Source organism: Gossypium hirsutum, chromosome A09 (genome assembly GCF_007990345.1).
Source record: "Gossypium hirsutum isolate 1008001.06 chromosome A09, Gossypium_hirsutum_v2.1, whole genome shotgun sequence".
Taxonomy (NCBI): Eukaryota; Viridiplantae; Streptophyta; class Magnoliopsida; order Malvales; family Malvaceae; genus Gossypium; species Gossypium hirsutum.
This window is the reverse complement of record NC_053432.1, coordinates 61165882-61190630: the sequence shown is the minus strand read 5'-3', so window position 1 is coordinate 61190630 and position 24749 is coordinate 61165882. Positions and strand designations below refer to the sequence as shown.

The following is a 24749-nucleotide window of genomic DNA, read 5'->3' as shown; positions in this document are numbered from 1 at the left end:
TAATGGGAAAATTTCGTATTGTAAAATTGTATTTCAAAAATTGAATATTCAAAATTTGTTTATTGAATTTTCAATACCAAAATTAATCTTCTTTTTTTTTTAATTCAATAGATTGGATAAAGGAATTTAGGCATTTATAGGATTAGTAATGAAATTTTTTATCTCCAGATTTCAAATGTAAACTATAAATTAGACTAAATTTGACTTAGTATATAAACATTTTAAGTTATTCGGTAGAAATTATTCAACATTGTAAATTATAAGTAAGAATTGGTTGGTTGGATTAGAAATTGATTGGTACACCTGTTTGGATTAAGGGAAAAAAATAGTTAATTTATAAATTTATACAATTCAGAATAAAAAAATATTAGTTGAATGGACGATTAAACTGAGTTTTATAATTTTTAATATATATTTTAAATTTTTTATAAAACTTTAATAATTTATTTAATAAAAATCGAACCGCCAATTAAATTAATCAAATCACAAAGATGAATTATTCCGGAAACATCTAAATTCTTTAAATCCCAAAATCTGTTAGGCCAGTCCTACCTTCCCTTATTTATTTATTTTTGATTTCTCAAGTTACCTTCCTTTATTTATATATTATATAAAACTAACTCTTAAGGGTGCCATAGGAGTTAATAACGGTATTTTAGGTAGTACAGAAAATCAATGTGGATAATTTAGACATTAGGACTTAACAAGGGTTATTTAGAAATTTTACAAAAAAAACAGTTAATTAATTAAATTTTAAATTTCAATTAAATTTTAATATTTTTTATTTTTATTTAATTTATAAATAAATAAATAAATAATTATTTTTTAGTTGATTATGTATAGGTTATCTTGGTCATGCAAGCAAAACCAAAAAAAAAAGAGTTTATTTATAAATTTTAATTTTTATTATGTTTATTATTTGTTTTTATGTATAAATAAATTTATTTTTATATAATTAATTATCTTATTTTTTTAATTAATTATGTATAGATGAAAGAAGAAAAATCAACTACATTTTGATTTCAAAATTACTCAGATTTTCTTTAATTTTTTTATTTGGAAGTTACTTTGTGTAACTTCTAATTTCATAGAAGTTGCAAAATAGTTATAGAATTATGGTTTTCTCATCAAAATAGTTATATGACTTAATGATAAATTTAGCCACTAATATTTACATGTTTTGTTAAAATAGACTTAATTGTATTTTTTACTCTTTTTTTACCATCAACCTTTATTCATTTTTTTTCAAATTGTCTTTCTTTTTAACAAATTTGATGAAAGTACATTAAAAGTTTAATTGGACGATGTGAAATTTCATATGTAGAATATTTTTAAAGAGATATAATTTATTACTTAGATAACCCAATAAAATAATTGTAATAGCCAATTTTAGTCCATGTCTATAAAACAAATAAACCAAAAATAAGTAAAAATCCAAATATTTATTAACAGTCCATTTACACATTAAAATGACCCAAATGAAAAAATACCCAAAACCCAATAACATACCCAAACCTATCCTACCCAATTTACAAGGCCTAAATTAAACCCTAGCCTAACTACACAAAACATTACAGCAAACCCTAGCCACCAAAGTTTTCAGCAGCCGCTACCCCCTCAGCCTTGGCCACCACGCGCGCCGCCTCGCCTCCTCGCGAGCCAACCACCACTCACCCACGCCTCTGACACCTGCAAAACGAAGGTTCACACGCAAGACAAAGGCAAATAATGGAGAAAATGACAAAAAGATAGGATTTAATCGTTTTGTAAACGGCTTTAAAAGCCACGATTTCATCTTTGTAGTTTTTTTTGACAAACATCAGAAAATAGAAATAACAAAAAAGAAAAACTTCAGAAGGTGATTTTCATCTTTATTTTCGTTTTAGATTCTTTCTTTGTTCCTTTTTATTTTATTTTTTCTTCATTCTTGCATAAATATTTAGGTGATAATAATAAAAGAGAGAAAAGTGGGGGGGTTCACCGGAGACACCTCGCGACCGCATCATCGGGGAACTCTTCTCCGTCGCCGAGGTCGAGCTCAAAAGGGGGCTGAGAGTCTCCTCCCTTCGGCACCTACAGGTGTTGGTATCGTGGCCTTCAAGGGTGCTCCAAACGGGGGCTAAAAAAGGGCCTATTTTGACGCATCGCCGGCCACCAGATACGGTGGTGGTGCGGCGGTCAGATGGCAGCGATGATGGGCATATAACCCTAGTAGAGAAGAGATGAAAATGAGGTGGGGGTTTTCTCTGAATTTTTTTAAAAAAAAAAAGGGAAGCAAATGAAAAAAATAAAAAAAACTGACTTAAATATGAAGGGAAAAACGGTGTCGTTTTGCACCTGGGTTTCTAACGCCGAAACGGCGTCGTTTGGAGTATGTCCGTGCGCGACCCGACCCCCTCCAGGGGGTCCGCGCATTTCCTTTAAGTGGGAAAATATCTACTTTGGTCCCTCCACCTTTTCTGTCCCATTATTTAGTCTCATTTTGCTTTCTTCTTTTTTTAAATCTCACCCTATTATTTTATTCTATTTCCAATTCGATCCTTGGCCTGGACGGTTGAAGTGCAGCGCATTAGGACTTGGAATATTACTCTATTTTGTCCTCGCGAATTTAAGCGTGTTTTGATTTAGTCCCTGGTGGCCTTCTCTTTTATTTGTAATTGGTACCCTGAATTCTAGTCTATTTTCAATCATGTCCTGAATCCTTTTATTTCATTTATTTATTTATTTATTTTAAAATGTTTTATTATGTGTTATTTTAAATATTTTACATGCTGTTTACGTTTATATTATTTATGTACATGATTTATTTTAACTTGTTTTAACATACTAATTATTTAAAATTGTATAATTATCTATTGTAAATTGTTTTTTTATACATTATGTGTACTAAACTATTTTGTTATATTATATATTTCTGATTCTTTTCACATGTCATCTATATAGTTTATTTCAAATTGTTTTTATACATATTATTTTAAAAAAAACTATTTTGTATATTATTTCTTTAAAGCTCCCTTTTATTTTAAACTTTTATCTATATTTTTTTAAAAATTGTTTTACATACCTTATTTTGGACCCTATTTATTTATTTTAAAATGTTTTGTTATTATTATTTACTTCAATTCTTTTTATACATTGTTTCATACTTTTGTATATATATATATATATATGTATTATCTATTTTTAAAAGATCTACATATGTATGCATCATTCTTTCTTTCAAAAAAACGTTTTGTATATTGTCGAGTTTTACTTTTTTTTTTACATTATTTATTTTATATTCATTCATGGTCATTTAAAATTCATCTTGCAATAGTTATTTTAGTTTGCTTTTAATTATTTAATTATTTTTTTTGTATCATTTAATTCATTTGTTCTTGATTAATGATTAGTTTTTATAGAGTTCATATTGTGATATCATTGCTATTGCATGTACATTAATTTGCTTACTCGTGTTCATATTATTGCTATTCGCTTGTGGAATATTTTATGCATGTATCATTGTTCCATGTCGCACTATACTTTTATTTCATATTATCGCCCCATGAATCAAGCCTCTTTACATTCATCCAATAAATCGTTTTATCTTAACTCAAACAAATAACGTACGTCGTTTAAATATCGTATTCGCTATTATTCAAAAACAAAAATTTCAAAATAAGGTAATGTTTCGCGTTTTGGAACATCGAGAAATTGTGTCCTAACTTACGGGGTTTCGATTTTCTCGTTGGTTCTAAATAGCCAAATATCCTTTTGAGTTTTAAAATACACGGAATTCCAATTAAAATTAAAGATAAACTTGCGCTCGGGAGTTCATGGTATTGTGTCCTAACTTACGGGATGTGATACTCCGATATCTCGAAACGAAGAAATCTTTAGCAATCGTTTTTAAAATCGACATTAACAAAAAAGGATCGTATTTTAAATCCGTTCCCGATTTTCAACTTTCAACATTGAGGCTTTAACTAATCAATTTGGTACCAATTTTTGGGCGTATCGAGGGTGCTAATCATTCCTAGCACGTAACTGACTCCCAAACCTGCTCTTTCGAGTTTCGTAGACCAAAAATACCGTTTTAGTAAACTAAAATGTTTTATTAAAATAAAGGTGATCCGATCAAACCTAATAAAGATCAGTGACAACTCCCGTTTTAATCTTCGCTTTCAAACAAAGTTGATTCTCGTTTTCAAAAAAAAATAGTTTCGACAATAATTACATGTAGAAAATATTAAAATAAAATATTCATGAAGTTAAAAAAGTAGCTATTAATTTAAAGAAAATGAACATAATTATCTAAAAGAAAAATTCAAAATGGATGCACAAATTCAGTATTTTCGGTTTGATTTATTAATTATACTTTTGAAACTTCTCAGTAAACAAAATATGCATTCATTTTGAAATATTTTTTTTAGATAGTTAAGTTTATTTTTTTTAAATTAAGTATTATTTTTTAAATTTAATGTATGATTATTTAATTTATCATTTTTTACATGTAATTATCTTATTAGATTACTTAAGTAATAAATTATATCTCATTAAATATATTTCACATCGTTCTCATTAAATTTTTTAACGATACTTTCATCAAATTTGTTAGAAAAAAAAGTTGATGACCAAAAAGTTAAAAAATATAATTATGACTATTTTGACAAAACATATAAATGCTAATAACCAAATTTATTATTATGTCTATTTTTTCATTACATTTATCCCATGGAAAAAATAAGGACAAAGTGACGTTTAAAATGTTGACAAATTTTCTGACGAAACTTTCACCACAAAAAAGTTCAATCACTAAATATTCCAACTATACCGATATGATAAGAATTATACTACTACAATGATAGCTTTTCAATATTTTATAATTTATTTAAAATTTTACAAGTCCCAACATGTGGCATGCTACCCTATATCGGTTGTTCCTTCATTCATATATATATTTATTTACTTAAAAATAAAAAAAATATTTACTCTTAAAATCTCTATTTAACTTTTTTTTTATTATTCAACTGGTTATTACGAGCACAAAGTCTAAACAACTTTTTACTTTTCAACAAACATAAAGTTTCTTACCTTTTTTAATGATTAATAGTGAATTTACATACGTGGATTTATCGAGTTTGAGTGTGGCACTCGAATTTTTACTTTTTTAAATTTAAATATAAAATATTGTTATATCGTCATAGAGATTATTTATTTAATGTATATTTATATACTCTCTAATTATAACAATTTTTTATGTTAAATAGTTTAATACAAAAACTATTGATGTATGAATTGGCTGAGAATTATATTTTAAATATAATTTTTATTTTTATTTATTTTAAAAGATAATTTTTTGAGTAAATATATATTATTGTTATCATATTATACCGATTTTGGATGAAAATGTAAAAAAAATAGTTTTAACAAATAGAAATCATAAAAAAACTACATTAAAAAAATGAAAAAGGAAAGAATACAAAGGGAGAAGTAAAAGATAATAAAAAAAAGTTAAAAGAACGTAAAAAAAAAATTAAATTGCTCAAAAAAATATAAAGACCAATTGTAAAATTTAACCTAAATTTTTTGTTTGAAATGATAATTTAACGTGCTAATTTAACTTACCGTTACACTATTGACAACAATTAATAGCTTAGTGACTAAAATGTTACAACATGATAACATAAGTGACTTAAACATAACGTAAATAACTAAAATATAATTTGAGACAAACAAAAATGACTATTTTTATAGTTTACCTAATTTTAAAATATATTAATATTGACAAAAATACTAACCTAAAAATTTAAACAATATATATAAAATATTTCATATTAAGCTGTCTTTCTTTAGCTCCATTCCTAATTTCCTATTTATTTTCTTTTTATTTTATTGTAAAAAAATCATATCAATTAATTTAGAATTTGAACACGTGGTTATATTCCTTCTATAGAACTATACCTAACATTGGGTATTATTTTAGAAAAGTCTTTATCTTTTAATAATTTGTTATTTTCCCAATAAATATCAAATAATTTTATATTTTTTTATCAATAAATTATTAACTCAAACCCAGACAAAAACCATGGACTAGATCCACTCTCTGTTTACAATCTAATCTCCCACCTTGAATTCCGTGCAAAATCAAAATCCCTAATTTCTTACCCTTTTTTTTTTCTTTTTCGATTTCTTCGATTTCATGGGCACCGTATCTGATCCCATGGCTACCAAATTTGATTTCTTTCGTTCCATGCTATAAATTTGTTTCATTTATATTAGGATTTTGATTTTTTTTCTTTAAAAAAATGGTGGCTAAATCTCGGGTATGGCAGCCATGCAAGAAGAAGAGGTATTTTATCAATAGCAAGCTTTAGGAAGTGGGGGAATATAGGGAAAAAAATTAAATAATAATAAAAAGGATTTGGAGAGACAACGATGGCGACTCGCAGTAGCGGTTCGAGTCGGACGTGTGTGGGGAAATATGAGTTAGGGAGAACGTTGGGAGAAGGAACTTTCGCGAAGGTGAAATTCGCAAGGCATTTAGAGACGGGAGAGAATGTAGCAATTAAGATTCTTGATAAAGAGAAAGTTTTGAAACATAAGATGATTGCTCAGGTACTCTTTTTTAAAAAAAAAAAAATAATTCCAGTAATAAATCTCTTTATTTGAAATTGAATGTTATTAGATTAATTAGGGTTTAGGGATTTCTAGATAATTTAACAAAATCACTCTTTATCAGTTACTTAGAATGATTTTTGTAATTTTCATTTTGATTGGTGATTTCTTATTTGTTTGATTTTTTATCCTTATTTCTTTTTTTTTCTTGTGACTGAATTATGAATTGTGAGGAATATGATGATTTAGTGATTGGTTGATTGAGGAACGGACAATGCATTAAAAACAAAACAATGGAGCTTTTAATTCAAAAAAGGAAAAAAAAAAACCAGAGTCAACTTAATTTGTGCCCAGTGTTTTATATTTTTGAACTATTAAAAAAACTGATTGATTGTTTAAAATTCTGCACGTTTCGTAGAGTTTTTGCGGAATAGAAATTAGCTTGCAAAAGAAGGTATAATTCAACTTAGTCAATACAAGATAATTTAGTTTATTTCTTTTCTTCTTTTCTTTATCGGGTTCTATTCCCCTCAATGCTATGTTACTCAACTCTATGGTGAGTTTCAGATATGGGTATGAGTCCGACATGGGTTTGCTAAACTTTTTCTAAGTTCCTTTGTTTAAGTGGAGGATCAATCCCCCATACTCATTTCTGAATATTTGTTGAGCACATGTGTGGTATGCTTTATTTTAAGGAAAATGAAGAGTCCGGATAACATGTCCTCCAGTTTGGTGGCAATTATACATGTTTTATTTGTGAGCTTGACTTAATCCTGAATTGAGATTAACTTATTTGAATTTCTCTCATTTGGTTGCTTAATGTTTTACCCAAAAAGAAGAAAACTATTCTTCAAAATAGTATTAAGCGATGGATTTTTTTTACCTTATGAATCTTATTTATGTTTTACCTTATGCATGCTACATTTTTTCTTTTCTCTTTTCCTTTGCAGATTAAAAGAGAAATTTCAACAATGAAACTCATCATACACCCAAATGTCATCCGCTTATATGAGGTTTGGCACGAAGTTTTACTAGTTTAGTTACTTTGTTGATGTCCATGCATTTCTTCCTTGCTTCTCGTTTGCTCTCTTTCAAATCTGACTTGCATTTTGTCAGAAGAAGACTCCACTTGGCTTTTAAAAATTATTTTAAGTATGGTAAGGCTATATTTCTTGGTAACTTCTAGCAATATTCTTGATACAGGTGATGGCTAGCAAGACGAAAATATACATTGTTCTGGAACTTGTGACTGGTGGTGAACTTTTTGACAAAATTGTAAGAAATTTGTGTTTACTCTTGGAATGTAAAAGTGCTTCAGGAATCAAATCTCAGTTGTGTATCAACGTTTTAGTACTATATATTAATCTGGTTTTCATTGTCTTGATATCTTCCTCTGCCAGGCAAGCAAAGGAAGGTTGAAAGAAGATGAAGCTAGAAAGTATTTTCAGCAGCTTATTAATGCTGTGGATTACTGCCATAGCAGGGGTGTTTACCATCGAGACCTCAAGGTACGGTATATATTTTGTGTTGATTAGCTTCTTGCCCATAAACGTTAAATATATAAATTTCTTGGATAAACATAACTGTGTTGTGTAACTTACAGCCTGAGAATTTGCTGCTAGATGGTAATGGAGTTCTTAAAGTTTCGGATTTTGGTTTGAGTGCTTTACCTCAGCAAGTTCGAGTGAGTTTGTCTTATGAAATCTCTCTCTCTCTCTCTCAATGATAATCTTTACCCAAGATCTTGTATTCATTATGGAGTGCTTTTATGACTGCTTGCTCTGTCCTATTCCCTTTTTCACTTTAGTGAAAGATGACTTTGTCCCCACTTTGTATGTGTGTGGTTTTAGTCTTCCTTGGGTGCTTGAATTTTGTTGGTATCAGAATCCCATAATTTCATAATATTTGGCCTACCACATTGGTGGTGGGCTACTTATTGGGCAACTTTTCATAATATGCTGATAAAATATTTCAGAAGTGATTACCTTACCCTTTTCATATAGGAGGATGGATTACTTCACACAACATGTGGAACACCAAACTATGTTGCTCCAGAGGTACACTGCTTTTGTTGCAAAAGAGATTCTTCTTCTTTATGATCCATTAGCTTTTCTTTATTGTTTTTGTGATATCTATTTTCAGGTGATCGACAATAAAGGCTATGATGGAGCTAAGGCAGATTTGTGGTCATGTGGTGTGATTCTCTTTGTCTTAATGGCTGGTTACTTGCCTTTTGAGGACTCCAATTTAGTCTCTCTGTATAAAAAGGTGTTTGTTCTGTCTGTTTCCATTTTTTAAAATTCTTTTTTCCTTGTACTTCAGAATTAACACATTTGCGTATCAACTGTAATGTGTTATTAGCTTATTACGTCATCATTTGCATATGTTAGGTATCAAAGAATCAAATGTGTTCATATTCTGGAAATCATCAAATTTCGCCTAATAAAGATTAATCTGGATCCTATTGTTAGCCATTCTCCAATCTCCATTTCTTCAATCAACAGTGTTATTTAAATGTTTAAATTAAGAGATTATAATCTTAGTTATTGGTGATTGCATTGTGGTAGTTGTAACTTGTAGCAGGTAGGACAGTACCAAGGGAAATGTCGATCAGAAAATAAATATGCACGAAAGAACGATGCTTGTCATGTTTGTATCTATGTATAAAAATGCTCTCATGCTGCTGATCGGTTAATTTGTAGTTAACCTTTTGTGACTTTTAAATTTAAAGTTCTTTCTCTAAATGGGTTTCTAATGTGACTGCAGATATCTAAGGCTGACTTCAGCTGTCCTCCATGGTTCTCCTCAAATGCCAAGAAATTAATTAAGAGAATCCTAGACCCTAATCCTTTGACAGTAAATTCTTGTCTCTTCCCCTTTGCTTGTGCATTCTTTAGTTCTTCCTTTTTTTTTTTTCCTGATGGTATTTTTTGAAATACAATTTGTGCCTGAAGCTAGCTGGGGTTGTTTTAGTTGTTTGGTTTTGGATACAGTTTTCACTCTATTATTTGTGATTAAACCAGAGGATAACCATTGCCGAGCTTCATCAGAATGAGTGGTTTAAGAAAGGTTATATACCAACTAGGTTTGAGCAAGTTGATGCTACTCTTGATGATGTGGATGCCATTTTCGATGAATCAGGGGTAAGAATTGTGTTTTTCGTTTTTGGGAAGTGGTTTCGTGGTGTTGTTGGAATCAGATGAGTCAGTGCACATGATTTTGCTAGTAGGATTCTCGAAACCTTGTTGTCGAACGGCGAGAAGAAGGGCCTGTACTACCTGCTACCATGAATGCCTTTGATCTTATCTCAACATCTCAGGGTCTCAACCTCAGTAGTCTGTTTGAGAAGCAAATGGTATGTAATAGCCATTTATATCCGACTTATTTTGTGATAATATTTTGATTTACCTCGTGTAGTGAAGGTCCCTTGGTTGGTAGTGACATTAAAAAATTCCTCAAATAATTTTCTTCAACTTGAGAGTTGTCCGTAAATGATTTTAACCATTTTAAAGCATGCAGTACATATTTATCTGTCATTTTCTTTGTTTATTGCTCCTTTCTAGCTTCTACTGAAAATTTAGTTCTGGAGGATGCATCTTGTTATATTCACTATTTGTTTATTGCTCCTTTCTCTATTTGTTATATTCACTAATAAAAAAGGTGTTGAATATCTGATTGGATATGCAATGTAATTGCATAATTTGGGTATGTCTTGGAATGTTATTTGTCATCTTGTTATGGAACCTTGAAAGATAATGGTTGCAATTTCTTCCGATTGCAGGGCCTTGTTAAAAGGGAAACAAGATTTACATCAAAACGTCCTGCTAATGAGATAATCTCGCAAATAGAGAGAGCTGCTATGCCCTTGGGTTTTGATGTGAAGAAAAATAACCACAAGGTTTGATCTCTTGCCAATCTCTGCATTTTTTACTACTAATCTTCCCAAGAAATTTAGATGTACAAATTTGTGGTCAATGTTTAAATGAAAAGAATTAGCATTCTTCTTGCTTCCTTATCAGATTTTATCATTTCTTAATAACTTTGTTACCTTTTCAGTGTTAGCCATGGTCCTATATTTGATGGACACTGATTGAACTAGATTCAGTTGTGATTGGTGCTTGTTACCAACTTCATTTGGTAATGATTGTTTTGATGCCAAGTTCTTTCTCATTGGATCTGCATTAAGCACTTAAGATCTATGTTACTTGGATGGTTAAAATATGCTATAAGTCCTTGTACTCTTTTGTAAATTTGGAATTTATTCCCTATACTTTTTTTTTCTTGCAATTAGCCCCTCTACTTTTCTGTTTTCAAAATTCAAGTCCAATGATTAATGCCATTAAACTTTTTTCTGTTAAATTTGATGGTGTAACATTTTGAAATAAAAAAAACACTCACTTGGTAGCTATGTAATTAAAAAAAATTGTAGTAATGAACCTGAATTTGACAAAACAATTTTTACTGTATTAACATTGGACCTACATTTTTAAATATGAAAAGTAGAGGAACTGAATTCTTTAAAATAGAAGTAGGACTAAATTTCCATATATTTTACCTACTTGGATTCGAGTGAGTGTTGTATACAGGTTATGTGTTTGACACGGATATGGCTTGATTTTTTCCATATATTTGGAGGATCCTTGGAAGCCATATATCCATACCCTTGTGTCGGAGCAACATAGCTTCAAATTTCTTTGTGCCTTGTTGGCTGAGAAAGAAAGATTCATATGTAAACAAATTAATATGACATATAATCTCTTCATATCATCGGAAGTTAAGTCATTCTCTATTTCTGATGAATTCCCTTTCTTTTTACCCATTCTCAGATGAAGCTTCGTGGAGAGAAAACTGGACGCAAGGGTCATTTAGCTGTTACAACAGAGGTACCTCTGAGTGTAGTTTAAGTTTCACCTTAATTTAAAGTTGTTTAAACATGGTTGTTGATAATTGGGTTCCGTATCTCCCCCGACATTGCTTTTTTTTTTTTCCTTTTCCAGGTTTTTCAGGTCGCTCCTTCCCTTTGCATGGTTGAACTTCGAAAATCTGGAGGGGATACCCTGGAATTTCACAAGGTATGCACCAAATGTTAATGTGCTGCCGTATTATTTACTTACGAAAATCCTCTCCAATTGAATATAAATTCTAGTTCTTTAGGTTGTTAGTGCCTATGTTACTTGGACTTAGGGATGAGAGTTGAATACGGGTATATGTCGATAAGATTTTCCATGTATTTGGAGGATATTATTCACACACCAATGTGGGTAAAAGTACTATGGAGGCCCCTGTACTAGGAGTCAGATTGCATTTTGCCTTTCTACTCAAAAAATAAGTAAATTAGCCCTTGTATGTTAAATCAAAGAGCAAAATGTTCTTTTCTGTTACAATTTTCATCCATTTTTATTGTTAAAAACTGGCGTGATTGATGGAATAGCCAAACAATAACAGTGGCGTGCCACATGGACCTCATGCTGAAGTATGAGGATCAGTTTTTAACACTAGAAATGGATAGAATTTTTAACAAAAGGACCAGTTTGCTTTTTGATCTAACATATAAAAATTAATTGGTCCATTTTTTCAGTAAAGAGGGCAAAATGCAATCCGACTCCAAGTATAGGGGCTTCCATGGTACTTTTACCCACCAATGTCTGAATGTGTGTTGGATATGGGTACATAAAGCAAAATGCGTAATATAGGTTAACACCCGTGGTTGAAGACCATGGTCACTTTTATCATGCTAAGCATGTCAATTGGTGTTCCATTGATTGCAATTACCCTCGAGTTCTATATTGTTTTCTGTTCCCTTGTTCTTTTTCCCCCTCTTGGCTTTAAATTACCATGTATTCACCATCACATTTCTTAATCTTGATTCTACAGTTCTATAATAATCTCTCCACTGGACTAAAAGATATTATTTGGGATACGACCTCTGAAGGAAAATCGGGCGAAAACAGTGGTAAGTATAAAGAATCATATTTTGGTGTAATTGTTGGCCATATGTTTGTACCGCTTCTGTGTATGTTGGACACTGGTACTTTAGGAAAATGAAAGGAGTAGCATAGAATACGTGAATCTCTTTCGAATTGTTAATTACTCGTTCTATCTGAATTCTTCATTTTTTTTCCTTAAGCACTTTATGTTATATACTTGTTTTCCACGCATATTCAAAGATGAATACGAGGGTATGTTCTTTCAAATATGTATCTGTTGAGTGGATTTTGACCTTTTGGGGCTGTCAAACCTCCTCAACATGTCAGTATTTTTCCCGGGTTTAGTCGGGACTTTGTCTCCCGACTTTGTGGAGAGCTCAAGTGCCTTGAGAGACGGTGAACTCAGTTTCTCGTTGGGATGGACCATTTTTTTTTTTTGGGGGGGGGGGGGTTCAAGCCCTACAAATGGCAAATGTCCACTATTTCCATTGTAGTTGGCCACTTGTCCTGCATGGTCTATCTTGACGAGGCACTCCTGCTCTGTGAAACCATTGCCTCTCAAGGCACTCGAGCTTTCCCTTGAGCCAGAAGATAATCTCAGCTTGACTCGGGGACAATACTGACCTGTTGAGAGGGTCCAATGGCCTCAAGAGGTCAAAATCCCCTCAACAATATCTTTAGGACTGAACATATACTTGCATCAGTTACTTCAATACTCGAGTCCTGGTAATACATAGGAAATGATCATCTCTCATTGTTTATCTTAAACGAATTGCAGCTGCGGCAGGCTCCTCGTAACCGACCCGACGACAGGTGTTTCCCAAAATGCGCATTTGTTGCTATTCAAAGGGGAATTCTTTTTATTTATTTATATTTTTGTGTTGGTTTGTTGAATGCTTGTAATAAAGCTGTGTATACTTACATACATTAATGTTTTGAAAATTGTATAATATAATTTGTTTTTCTTTTTCTTTTTTATAGTATATACTTTCACTTGGGATAAACACACACTTATATCAATTAAATTAAAAACAAGGGTAGAAAATGAATTTTTTATTAAATCAAATAACAAATTGATTGGTTAAATTGTTTTTAAATCAAATTATGATTATAATTCCTCAATTATGTTTGAATGTAAGATTTAATATTTATATTTAAAAATGATATAATTTGATATTTTCATCCAATTGTAATATAATCTGATTTGTGAAAATTAAATAAAATTAAATTCATATGCACATTATCTTGCCAGAATGATTATTAATATATCAATTTATTTAAACAGTTGTTGGGATAAAATATTGGATAGAATCAATTTGCACAAATTAAATATATTTTTCATTCTTTTTGGTTCATGGGGTTGGTGATTATAGGATTAGGTGGCAGTATATAAAATCATGAGCTTATACGTGGCAGATATGCCGCTTGTCTGTTACTTTGATTCAAATCACAGCCACCTCGTTTGATACACCCCAAAGGTAATACCACAAATTTTCATTAATGCCCCACAAAAACACACGTGACTAAAGTTTTATATAAAATTGGAGAATTAAATTTTAAATACGAAAAGACCTAACCATATTTTAATTTTTAAAATATTTAATCTTATTATCTTAACCAAATATTATTTCATTTTTACATAAAACTTTAAAACATATATTTTTCATTTAAATGTGGGTTTACAATAATTTAATTTAATATATATTTTAATTTTTTTAAAAAGAAGTTTATGTTTGAATATACATTAATGAGTCTCATAAAAATTTAAATTCAAAACTAGATTTTAGATTCAAATTTAAATTAATTATTTATTATCAAATTTCTTTAATCAAATTATAAATTACATTGTTAATTAATTATTGATATAGAGAGATATGATTTTCATTTAAACATTAATTTAATTGGGAAAGAACTAAAAGTCTATTTTTATATTTTTATATAAACGTTATAAAAAATTATTTAAATTAAGAGAAATATCCACACAGAGTGAGACTTGAACCTAATATATTATTGTCTCCAACCATCATTTCTTTACATCATTTTTCTATAAATATATGTTTTATATAATTTTTTTACCCCCAATGTAATATCTCAATTATATATTAAATTCTTTGTTGAGTTGATGTTACCATCAATTAGATTCTAATTCAATTGAGAAATTACTCCAAAAATTTATTTTTACGAAGTAATTACTATTATTTTAATTAAAATCATATTTAATTTATATATATATATATATTTATAAATACTCTACCATATATAATTATACAAATTCACTTTCCCCATCTAGTATAAAATCCCAATCCATTGAGGGACAAACCCCCTTAGTTCATATCATATTCATCTTTCTCTTATCAAAGCAAAGCAAAAAAAACACCCAAAAACCTTGTTCCAATGGCAATTGAATCCCAACACATGAATCAAAATTTGCCTCCTCAATTAATCATGAATAGGTAAATGCTTCAAAAATAACCCATCTCCTTTCTTCTTCTTCTTTTGTCCTCTATTTTAAAAAATTGGGTTTTATTTATTTATTTTTTCTCTCCTTTTTGAGCAGATATTTCATGAAAACAAATGAAGGAATGTACAAAGATAATTTGATGGATTCTTGTGTTCCTTTGCAACAAGCTTCATTTGCAAAGCTTTTTGATCCAATTTTAGCCTCAAATTCAATTGATGATATGGGAATGAGGAGAAGACCCAAAGATTCATTCATCAATAATGCCTTTGGTTCATCAATGGATCACATCCAACTACATCAACTTGATGGATTCATTGCTCAACATGTAAGTTTTTTCAACGAAGAAAATAAGAGTGATTTAATTATCGTTTTAGTCCCTCTACTTGTTGAAATTTGGACTTGATCTTTGGTTATTTACTTACTCTTATAATGCTAAGCTGATAATACCTAAGTATACATGTAAGTTTTTTCAACAAGTTTCAATGAAGAGAAAACAAAGTGGAGGTTTAATTGTGGTTTTAGTCCCTCTACTTGCTCAAATTTGAATTTTATCTCTTTAATTTAGTATAATTTGTTATTTACTTACTTTTAAAATAAAATGTTATTAATAGGTCTAAGCTGATAATATCTAAGTTGTTGATTTTTTTTTGAATAAGTTGTTAAGTTTTTTTTAAAAAAAAAAAAACAGTTGATATGTGGGATGAAGCTAAAATTTTTACTAAGAGGGTAGAATTGAATTATAAATTTTTGAAAGAGTTAAAATGTAATTTTATCAATGTATTAACTTAAAATTTTACAATTTTTATAGGATTTAAACTATAAATTTACCATTGAACTAACATTAAATTTTGAAACATTAGCTAATCAATCATATCCTGTCGCACTGGAAATAATATTCTATATTAGATTTCTTATTGCTTTTGTTGTCAAATCGCCGGGGGACCACCACGGCTTCTCTCTTCTCGATAATCTATACATCCCTTATCAGTGTATGGACAGCTATCTTTCGAGCACAGGTTTAGGTTCTGGTGTGAAAAGAAAAAAAGTTTGTGACGTTGAGATGGGCCCACGAAAGCTAAGATAAAATTGGAAATGTCATTTCTCTCATACTACTCTTTCGATACATAATCTAATGTTTTGAAAAAAAAAAGAAATAAAAAAAAATATCATATCGAATTCGAAGTGCATTTTTGGGATGAGGCAAAATTGAAATATAAATTTTGGATGCCAAAATGCATTTTATTTTCATTATATTAATTTAAAATTTTGCAAATTCTAAAGGGGATAAACTAGAAATTTACCATTTTAGACCTCTGCAGATCACGTAACTATAGGATAGATGAGCAAATTATGTCAAACTAAAAGGATTAAATCTTTTAAATTCTAGCATAGTAAAGGGACTAAAATAAAAATAAATTATTGAATTTGCAGGCTGAAAAAGTGAGATTTGAAGTTGAAGAACAAAGGGAGAATCAATGGAGAACATTGATCACATTAATCCAAGAAAGGGTTTTAAAGCAATTAAAGGCAAAAGATGAAGAGATTCAAAGAATGGGGAAAATAAATTGGGTTCTTCAACAAAGGGTGAAATGCCTATGCGTCGAGAGCCAACGGTGGCGAGATTTGGCGCGAACAAACGAAGCGGCGGCCAATTCATTACGAACCGACTTGGAACGAGTCCTGGCGCACGCCGGCGAGGAACTGCGCCGTGGGATGAGCGCGGCAGCGGATGACGGCGGGGAGTCTAGTTGTTGTGGAAGCAGCGATGAAGGATGGCGCGAGGTGGTGGTGCCACCGTCGGGGGCGGCGGTGATGAGAAAGTGTAAGAAGTGTGGGGAGGGAGAGGCGAGTGTGGTGTTGCTGCCATGCAGACATCTTTGTGTCTGTAGGATATGTGGATCCGCCATGGTTGGAACTTGCCCCGTCTGTCATTTTATTACCAATGCTAGTGTTCATGTTAACTTGTCATGAAACTAAATTTTTACTAATATAATCACGTGAGTTTAAATTTTTTGGACTAAAAATTAACATTGAATGAATTTCTTCCAATTCCGTCTAAGGTTAATGGATTACTAAATATCGAAAAGCCAAAGATTAAATAGTAAGAATGTTGATATTTCTTAAGAAAGACTCGAATTTTAAGTATCATAAAAATAAAAACAAACACAATTCTTTCTATTATTTGAGATATATTCCGCATCCACCACCATGTTATACAAATTTTGTAATAATTATATTTATAAAAAATTATATTAAATGCAAATACATTTTATGTTTTGTTTTAATGATTTTTTATAATTTTATATAAAATATAAAAAGACAAAAACACATTTAAAATAATATTTATTACTTTTTAAAAAGAAGAGTTTTTTAGTCATTTCTCAACTAAGCACATTATATATAGTATAAAAGATGGGTTAATTCCATTATGGTCTTTAAATTATGATCCAGATTTTAAATTAGTTACTGAACTTTAAAACACTTTAATTATATCCTCAAATTATCATTATTATATCAATTGGGTCTTGTCGTTAGCTTCAGTATTAAATATTAGCTCAGATTTGACATTGAAAATATTTTAAACATGTTTTACTTTTTAAATATGTCTATACTTATTATATAAACAACTTGGATCTCATGTGTTACTATAAAAAGAGAAACATTTTTAAATTTCAATAACACTATTTTTATTTAAACATATCATATTTAAACTGTTTATATGTTAAGTGTAGACATGCTTAGGATTTGATCAACGTGTTTTAAATAAACACATTAAATTTGAGCATTTATGTTTAAGTGTTATGCTTATAGAATTGATATGATTGATAGAACATATTGAAATTTAAAACTTGATTTAAAATTGGCGTAAGTATAAATTTAGCTCCTAACATTACTTAATTTTTCATTTTGACCCTTATTCTTTTTAGATCACTTTGTCCTTAACCTTGAAAATTCAATTAAATTGCCTTATTTCAGACAAAAAAATAATTTAAATCGTTGAAATTATGATGACATTGACGTGACATCTTACGTGGTAATCTGCATATACTTAATTGTTAATGTGAATAAGTTTTTTGAATTTTTTTGGAATTTGTTGAACTTTTAAATACTTTAATTAATTTTTGAATTTTTATGAATTATATGTGGACGGTCACATGAGTGGCCACATCAATACTGTTAAAATTTTAATAATTCAGCCAGTTTTTTTGTCCAAAAGAAAACAAATTGACTAAAATTTGAAAGTCGAGAGCCAAAACAATAAAAAAAAGGAAAAAAAGACTAAATTGACAAAAACATATAAACATTAGGGACCAATTTTACCATTATACCTTTAAAATTTGAACCTTGAGGACATTTTTTACAATTAACCAAATATTATCTATGAAAAGTCACATCACCCAATCAATGTCTTAGGGTGGTAATGGAGGGTGGGAGAGATGCATATTGGTGTATTGTCCCATTTACTAAAAAAGATAGATGCTTTCACAACTTTGACATAAAAGAGAATAGGGCTCATCTCTCTCTCTGTTTTATTTATTTATTTACTTATTTTTTGTTTTTGGACAAATATGGCCACATATGTCAACAACAAAGTGACATTATAGGCTATCAAGACAACCCCATTAGTTCATCATCTCACATGTTTTGCCAGCCCTATGTTACTATCAAACAAGTATGAACATGACACATTAACCACCCTATATGATTTTGTTTTTTCTTTTTTTTTTCTTTTATATATATATTTATATCTGTTTTATGGTTCATATTCGGGGTTTATGGTTGTCTCTTCCAATAATGTCGTCTATAAGATTTGAACTTGTGTCTTCCTTTAGAAATACAATGTATCTTACCATTGTACCCAACACTTGTTACTTTGCTTTTGTTCCACCAAGAAACCCATGAAATATGAAAGCAAGTTGTGATATATAGTGATATAAAGAGAATCATGTGTCGATTGTTAAGACCACAAAAAAAAAATATAAAAACCCGTTAAGTTAAATTATCAAGAATAAATAAATAAATAAAAAGAATTAGATAAGGAAGTGTATTTGAATTCATTGATATCTTGAAATTTTCAAATTTTATGGTTTTGATTTTTTAAATCAATATATAAGTATTTTAGAGAAAGTAAATATTTATTTTTTTAAAGATGAGATGTCAGAGTATGTATAATTTAAGAATTATAACCTTGATATATAACTTTTGTATGCTAACTTTCATTTCTAATCAATCCATCATCAATTCAAAATTAATTACGGCATATTTAACAATTAAAACTTAATAAACCTTAACTAAATTAAACCATTTTTAATTTAGATTAACTTTTTATTATAGTAAATAATAAATGTAATTAAATTTATTATATATATAAAGTTGATATTTGCAAACTTTCGTAACTCAATGCATATCCCTCTATTTGGGAAATTTGAGGGTTGCCATTGGTTTACACATGCATATGGATTTGGAGAATATATATACATATGTATATATATATGTGTATGTATATATCAGTGGGAGTAGAATTGAAGCTAGTTCCATGGTTGAGTCAATCAAAACCTACCAAGGATGAAACTGAAAGAGGGGATCAATAAAAGTAGTATTAAAGTGTAAAAATATATTAGTAGTCCATGATTCATTCTTACTCATAATATGGAAAAAAATTATCATTTTTTAAAAACAATTAATGTGTATATAGAGAAATATGAAAGACTAAATTTAAATAAATATAATAACATACAAAGACCTAACACGACTCCTACTCAGTTTGTCCAGCAAATATTTTTGTTAACAAAGATTTTTCATGATCATTTTTATTAATAATAGAGTGATTTGTGAATGAAACTTTAGTTATATCAGTAATGTTGAGGTTTTAAAACTTTTAAACATCTAACTATGAATCCAACTCATTTTCAAATTAAAAAATTTATAAATGATTCCTAACCTATAAATAACCTTTTGGGTCATTTTCATTTCCTTTGAAGATTACAACATCAAATGTGTTTTAGTGCAAAATCAACTCAACACCCATCTTGGTTAGGTCGATTTTATGTCATATCTTTTTAAAGTTTCTTTTTCAAACATTAAAGTACTTTGTGACAAACATAACTCAACTACCCAACATTAATGGTTATATAGTGGATGTCTTTTTTTCTCATTATATATATAGAGAGGATAAACATAAGAGATTGTGATACTCCATTGATGTTGTTCAAGTGGGTGCACATTACATATATATCAAACTTGACTCTTGTATATGGAAGATTAAAAATTCTATTCTATTCGTCCAATTTCATTTAGATCAGGTTGAGTTGGAAATTTTTATAATTAGAGTTTGTTTGGATTGAATTTTATCAATAAATTTATTTTATTTAAATTTAATTATAAAGATATTTTTTAAAAAAAAATAAAATGGGAAGTTCTAATTGAAAAGTTAGAAAAAAATGTACAGACTTCGAATGTTGGTGAAGAATCAAGATTATTATGGAATTAATGTGTTATTTGATAAATTAAAAAAATTAAATGTTGAAAAATTAATATCGAATTTAATAGTTACTGAATTTGAATTATAAAAATGGTTTGGTATAGTACTAAAAAAATCAAGTGTGAATGTAAACATTAATTTTTGGAAACTATTCATTTTTTATTTTTATCCTTAATTCTATTGTATTTTTTCTAATAAAATTTAATTTTTGAATTATATATTTTAATTTTAATATAAAAACACCTAATTAAATTAAAGTATTAAATAAAAATTAAGTATTGTATTATGTATTTTAATCTTTACTCAAACTATTGTTTATCTCCTTTTTTCGGTTTTATTTTATTTTTATTTTTAAATTTAAAAAGTTATGTGACAATATTTTAATTTTTTTTAAAATTATTTTAAATTATATTACATAAGATTTTACATGTCATTTAATGATTTAATTAACAATCTTAATAATAGAAGGACATGATTAATATAATATTAATAATTTAAAGATATAAGTAGAATGTTTTGAAGTTTCAAGACAAATTTAAAATAAATGTCATAATTCAAGGATCTATCATGCAATTAACTCTTACTTTTTTAAGATTGGAACTAAATACGTCCCTGTGACTTCAAAACCTTTTGCTACATTAAGCAATCGATTTTTATTTTGTATAAAAACTATTTATAGCTATTGAATCCATATTTGTTCGTACATATTTCAAACCATTCTTTTTTACTCTATATTTTTCCCCTTTTTTTAAATTTATTATATACACATTTTACACAAATTATAACCTCCCAACCCGGCCTGGACATTAGATCCAAATTCGAAAAATTAAATTGACCACTGAAATTGCCCAATAAGCTAGCGAAGTTTATAAAATAGTCGTTTTAAAACATTTGTTTATCTTTAGAGAAAACTTAGTCTATTTTTAAAAAAATTTAGCGTTTTACCTCCCATCTCACAAGATAATACAGTTAATCCAAAACCGGTTGATTTATAAATTATCTATTCGTTTAAAAAGTCATTATTCAACATTGCAGTGAAAAAATGATGAAAACATAGTTTTAATGAAACCATGCTTCATGTATTATAACATAAAATGAAAACTCGTGTTTTAATAGCCTATAAATACCATGCATGCCCTAAATAAAATTGAAACTAAGTCTTGTGCCACAGTTTAAATACAGGGTTACCATTCTTAAATAACAGGAACTATAAATAATAATGGGTAAAAATAAAAATATTAATAAAACTTCAATCCGAGCCGAGCCCTCTGATTTAGCGATTCCATTTCCTAACCTGGTGGGTTATCTGTAAAAATGTAAAGTGAAGATGACTGAGCTATGAAACTCAGTGTGAGTTTGTTCATAAGAAAACTGAAACAAAACCGTAGGCAAAGCACAAAGGTTAGCAATTCTGATAATAATCACAATCATAAAGCACTTTAGACTAACGATTTATCATATAGCCACTTCACTACATTATTTCAGAAAACACAGTTTCAAATGCATATGTTAATGTATGGCAATACAAGTTCAATTTATTAGAAAAGGCCTACCCAACTCCGTTACACACCTCACTTATGAGTTCCCCAAACCTCATCTATCATATCACTTCGGGTTGTGGATGAACCACCGTTGATTTGCAAATAACTGCCATTTTTTGTGGATACACAACGTAATTGCAGATAAAAGTTGTCACTAGGTTTGTAAAAATTGTAGGAAAAAAACCAGGATTTTTAGATAAAAATATTTGCAGCTGAGCTACCATTTGATTCGAGATCGAACCAAAATTTGCAGTTACTATAATTTATTGTGAGCACACAACATATTTGCAGATTAAATAAACTGCCACTAGGTTTGTGGACAAGCCACAACTTGTTAGCAGATTAAACTGTCACTCTTCCTCCGTACAAATTATCCCACCCCATGCAATCCTATATGGCATACCTTATAACATAATAATGCAAAAATCTGTAGCTATGCTTAACACTTATTCTGTTCAACACTAGCAATAGACATGCTCCTCATGTATTCAGCGGGGCGACAATAGTGTTAACACTCACAATTTATCAATAACACTTAGTAGTAGGCATGATTAATATCACATATTTATTCATATCACCGTAGTGGTTCAGTAATCAATATCAATAAACATATTATAACAATAACAATTCAGACATATAAATCGTGAATTTCTGTATAAACACTAATGCAAAGATCAATTAAATGCACAAAAACATTTAGGAACAATTCAGGGATCAAGCAGAGACTAAAGTGAACAAAACATAAATTTGTTGGCAAAACTGTAAAACAGGGGGCACATGGTCGTGTGGAAGGGTTACACAGTCGTATGGTTAGGCCATGCAGCAGACTGTGGCCTTGTGGAAATTTGCAAAATTTACAAACTAGCCTAGGGTTTTAAAGGGGACATTTTTATGTGAGAGGTCATTTGGCCTTATTTCGAGGCACGATTTGGCCCAATTCGCTTGTAAAAGAACACACACTTTTAATTGAGATCTTGAACAACGTCCCTTATGTTCAAACCTGGTCTATTGCACTTGCAAGAATTGTGAAAGATTGACTAATTGATTTGAAAGATTAATGCCGAATAGAAGTTTTACGAAATTTAGGGTCTAAACGTTAGATCTAGATGTAGTTAGGGAAAATAGACTAAATAGTTAGGATTTTCAAACTTTGAGGTTGCATGGTAATTTCCCTTTATTTTGTCGAAATAAAATTGAAAGAACCTTAAAAATGGGGTGGCTTGAACATGGTTCAATAAGGGGAAGGAGCAAATATTTAACCATTAAACTACTACCCATTTCTTAATAAATTTTACTCCAAATAATATTTATTTTTGTGTGATTTTTCATCCGCTGAAAATTAAAAGTAAAGAAATAAGAGAGGAGTGACTTGAACTTAAAAGCTCTAAGAGATATACTAATTACTTATCCATCAAATCCATTCATTTACTTAGGTAATTATTTCAACTAACCCTCTATACTTTGGTGCGTGACATAAATAATATTTTAAAATATATAAATAATTTATAGAATTGCATTTTAACATTTTATATTAACAAAATATTTTGCAAAAAATATATCATCCAATAATAATAAAAATATTAAATTTATTCGTCTAATATATATATTTTTATCAAATAGAGTGCCTCATATTAAGACAGAACAGGAAAAAAAATTGAGAATCAATCCAAATCGAAGTATTTGGACAGTTTATGGAATGCAAGTTTAAAAATTGCGATACTTGAAATTGAATCGAATTCTATTTTTTATTTAATATATAATTAATTTAATTTTTATTATATACAAATAAATATTTTATATTTAAAATAGTAAAAGTAATTTAAAATTTATTGTTTTTAAAAAATATTTATAGAAAAGACATTAAAAATTTATCAAATAATATTTAAAAGCCATAAAACAAAATTTATTTTGCTAAAATTCAAAATTAAAAATTAATACGAAAAAATCGAAAACCGAATCAAACTGAAATAAATTGAATTATGATGAAAAACTTAACCAATTGATATCACTCCTACGTCATACATAGCATGAGTTTTAGAATTAGGGTGAGTTTGGATGGGCGGTGTGTTTACCTGCGGTTAGTGTAAAAATAACGGTGGCGGTGAGATTAGATATTGTAGCGATACTGTAGCGTGAGACAAAAAGTAAGCTAAACGCACCGCACCGCACCGCCGCCCCAAACCCATCCTTAGTTATATTGGTAAAGCTAAAGCATTTGCATTGCTAGTAGAGGCCATGATAGAGGGATAGATAGGAACTTGACCCGTAATGGTAAAATTTTATTTTGCTCTTTTTAAAATTTAAAATTTAATTTTTTGGTCCTTCAAAATTTTATAATTTAATTTTATAAAAATATAAAATTTTATGTAAATAAAATAATAAAATCATATTTTAACTCGGTGAATAATTTACAATTCAAATCTAACCTTTTCAAAAAAATATTTTCAATTTCTCCCCTAATGGCCGAAATAGTGAAATAAAAGTCGTGAGACCCATCATAGTAAGTGGGCTGGATCAACAGAAATTTGTCTGAAAACCCTAAATAAAATGGTCAATCTCTGAGCTCTATTTTTATTTACACAAATTTTTTAAGATATGCATCTATAATTCGGGTATAAATATTGGGTTCAATTAACATAAAAATCAAACTTTATGTACCATATTACAAGTTTAATCAAATTGACGTACAAATTTTAGGTTATCACTAAATTTTTTATTCAACGGTCTTAGACTTTAGAAGC

General features: G+C 29.2%; 2 protein-coding genes and 1 long non-coding RNA gene across 4 annotated transcripts; 2 read left to right on the top strand and 1 right to left on the bottom strand.

Annotated features, from left to right (window-relative positions):
- Positions 1 to 1423: 1423 nt before the first annotated feature.
- Positions 1424 to 2709, bottom strand: LOC121206085 (uncharacterized). The gene is made up of 2 exons (XR_005901067.1): positions 1982 to 2709; positions 1424 to 1689 (listed from the first exon to the last, which is right to left on the bottom strand). It is a non-coding gene; the product is annotated as an uncharacterized lncRNA (long non-coding RNA).
- Positions 2710 to 5958: 3249 nt separating this feature from the next.
- LOC121206084 (CBL-interacting serine/threonine-protein kinase 23) lies at positions 5959 to 13495 on the top strand. 2 transcript variants are annotated; one of them, XM_041076303.1, is made up of 15 exons: positions 5959 to 6597; positions 7548 to 7610; positions 7801 to 7872; positions 7998 to 8105; positions 8201 to 8281; positions 8601 to 8654; positions 8740 to 8865; positions 9364 to 9453; positions 9621 to 9740; positions 9827 to 9952; positions 10379 to 10495; positions 11424 to 11480; positions 11595 to 11669; positions 12472 to 12550; positions 13303 to 13495. In XM_041076303.1, the coding sequence occupies exons 1-15, from the start codon at positions 6418 to 6420 to the stop codon at positions 13320 to 13322; spliced, it is 1368 nt and encodes a 455-aa protein (XP_040932237.1). In that variant the 5' UTR covers positions 5959 to 6417; the 3' UTR covers positions 13323 to 13495. The 2 variants fall into 2 exon arrangements, 1 of the variants encoding a protein (XP_040932237.1); XR_005901066.1 differs by lacking the exons at positions 12472 to 12550; positions 13303 to 13495 and adding an exon at positions 10654 to 10734 and having other exon boundaries at positions 6037 to 6597.
- A 1030-nt stretch (positions 13496 to 14525) lies between these two features.
- On the top strand, positions 14526 to 16993 carry LOC107891747 (E3 ubiquitin-protein ligase BOI). The gene is made up of 3 exons (XM_041076302.1): positions 14526 to 14977; positions 15082 to 15310; positions 16417 to 16993. Exons 1-3 carry the CDS (start codon positions 14919 to 14921, stop codon positions 16954 to 16956), a joined length of 828 nt encoding a protein of 275 aa, XP_040932236.1. The 5' UTR covers positions 14526 to 14918; the 3' UTR covers positions 16957 to 16993.
- Positions 16994 to 24749: the final 7756 nt, after the last annotated feature.

Excerpts from the sequence above, each read along its gene's own strand:
- LOC121206084 (XM_041076303.1), top strand. The coding sequence starts at position 6,418 with ATGGCGACTCGCAGTAGCGGTTCGAGTCGGACGTGTGTGGGGAAATAT. Across the intron at positions 9,741-9,826 it reads CCATTTTCGATGAATCAGGG|GATTCTCGAAACCTTGTTGT; the intron begins GTAAGAATTGTG and ends TTTTGCTAGTAG. Across the intron at positions 11,670-12,471 it reads ATACCCTGGAATTTCACAAG|TTCTATAATAATCTCTCCAC; the intron begins GTATGCACCAAA and ends TTGATTCTACAG.
- LOC107891747 (XM_041076302.1), top strand. The coding sequence starts at position 14,919 with ATGGCAATTGAATCCCAACACATGAATCAAAATTTGCCTCCTCAATTA. Across the intron at positions 14,978-15,081 it reads CCTCAATTAATCATGAATAG|ATATTTCATGAAAACAAATG; the intron begins GTAAATGCTTCA and ends CTTTTTGAGCAG. Across the intron at positions 15,311-16,416 it reads ATGGATTCATTGCTCAACAT|GCTGAAAAAGTGAGATTTGA; the intron begins GTAAGTTTTTTC and ends TTGAATTTGCAG.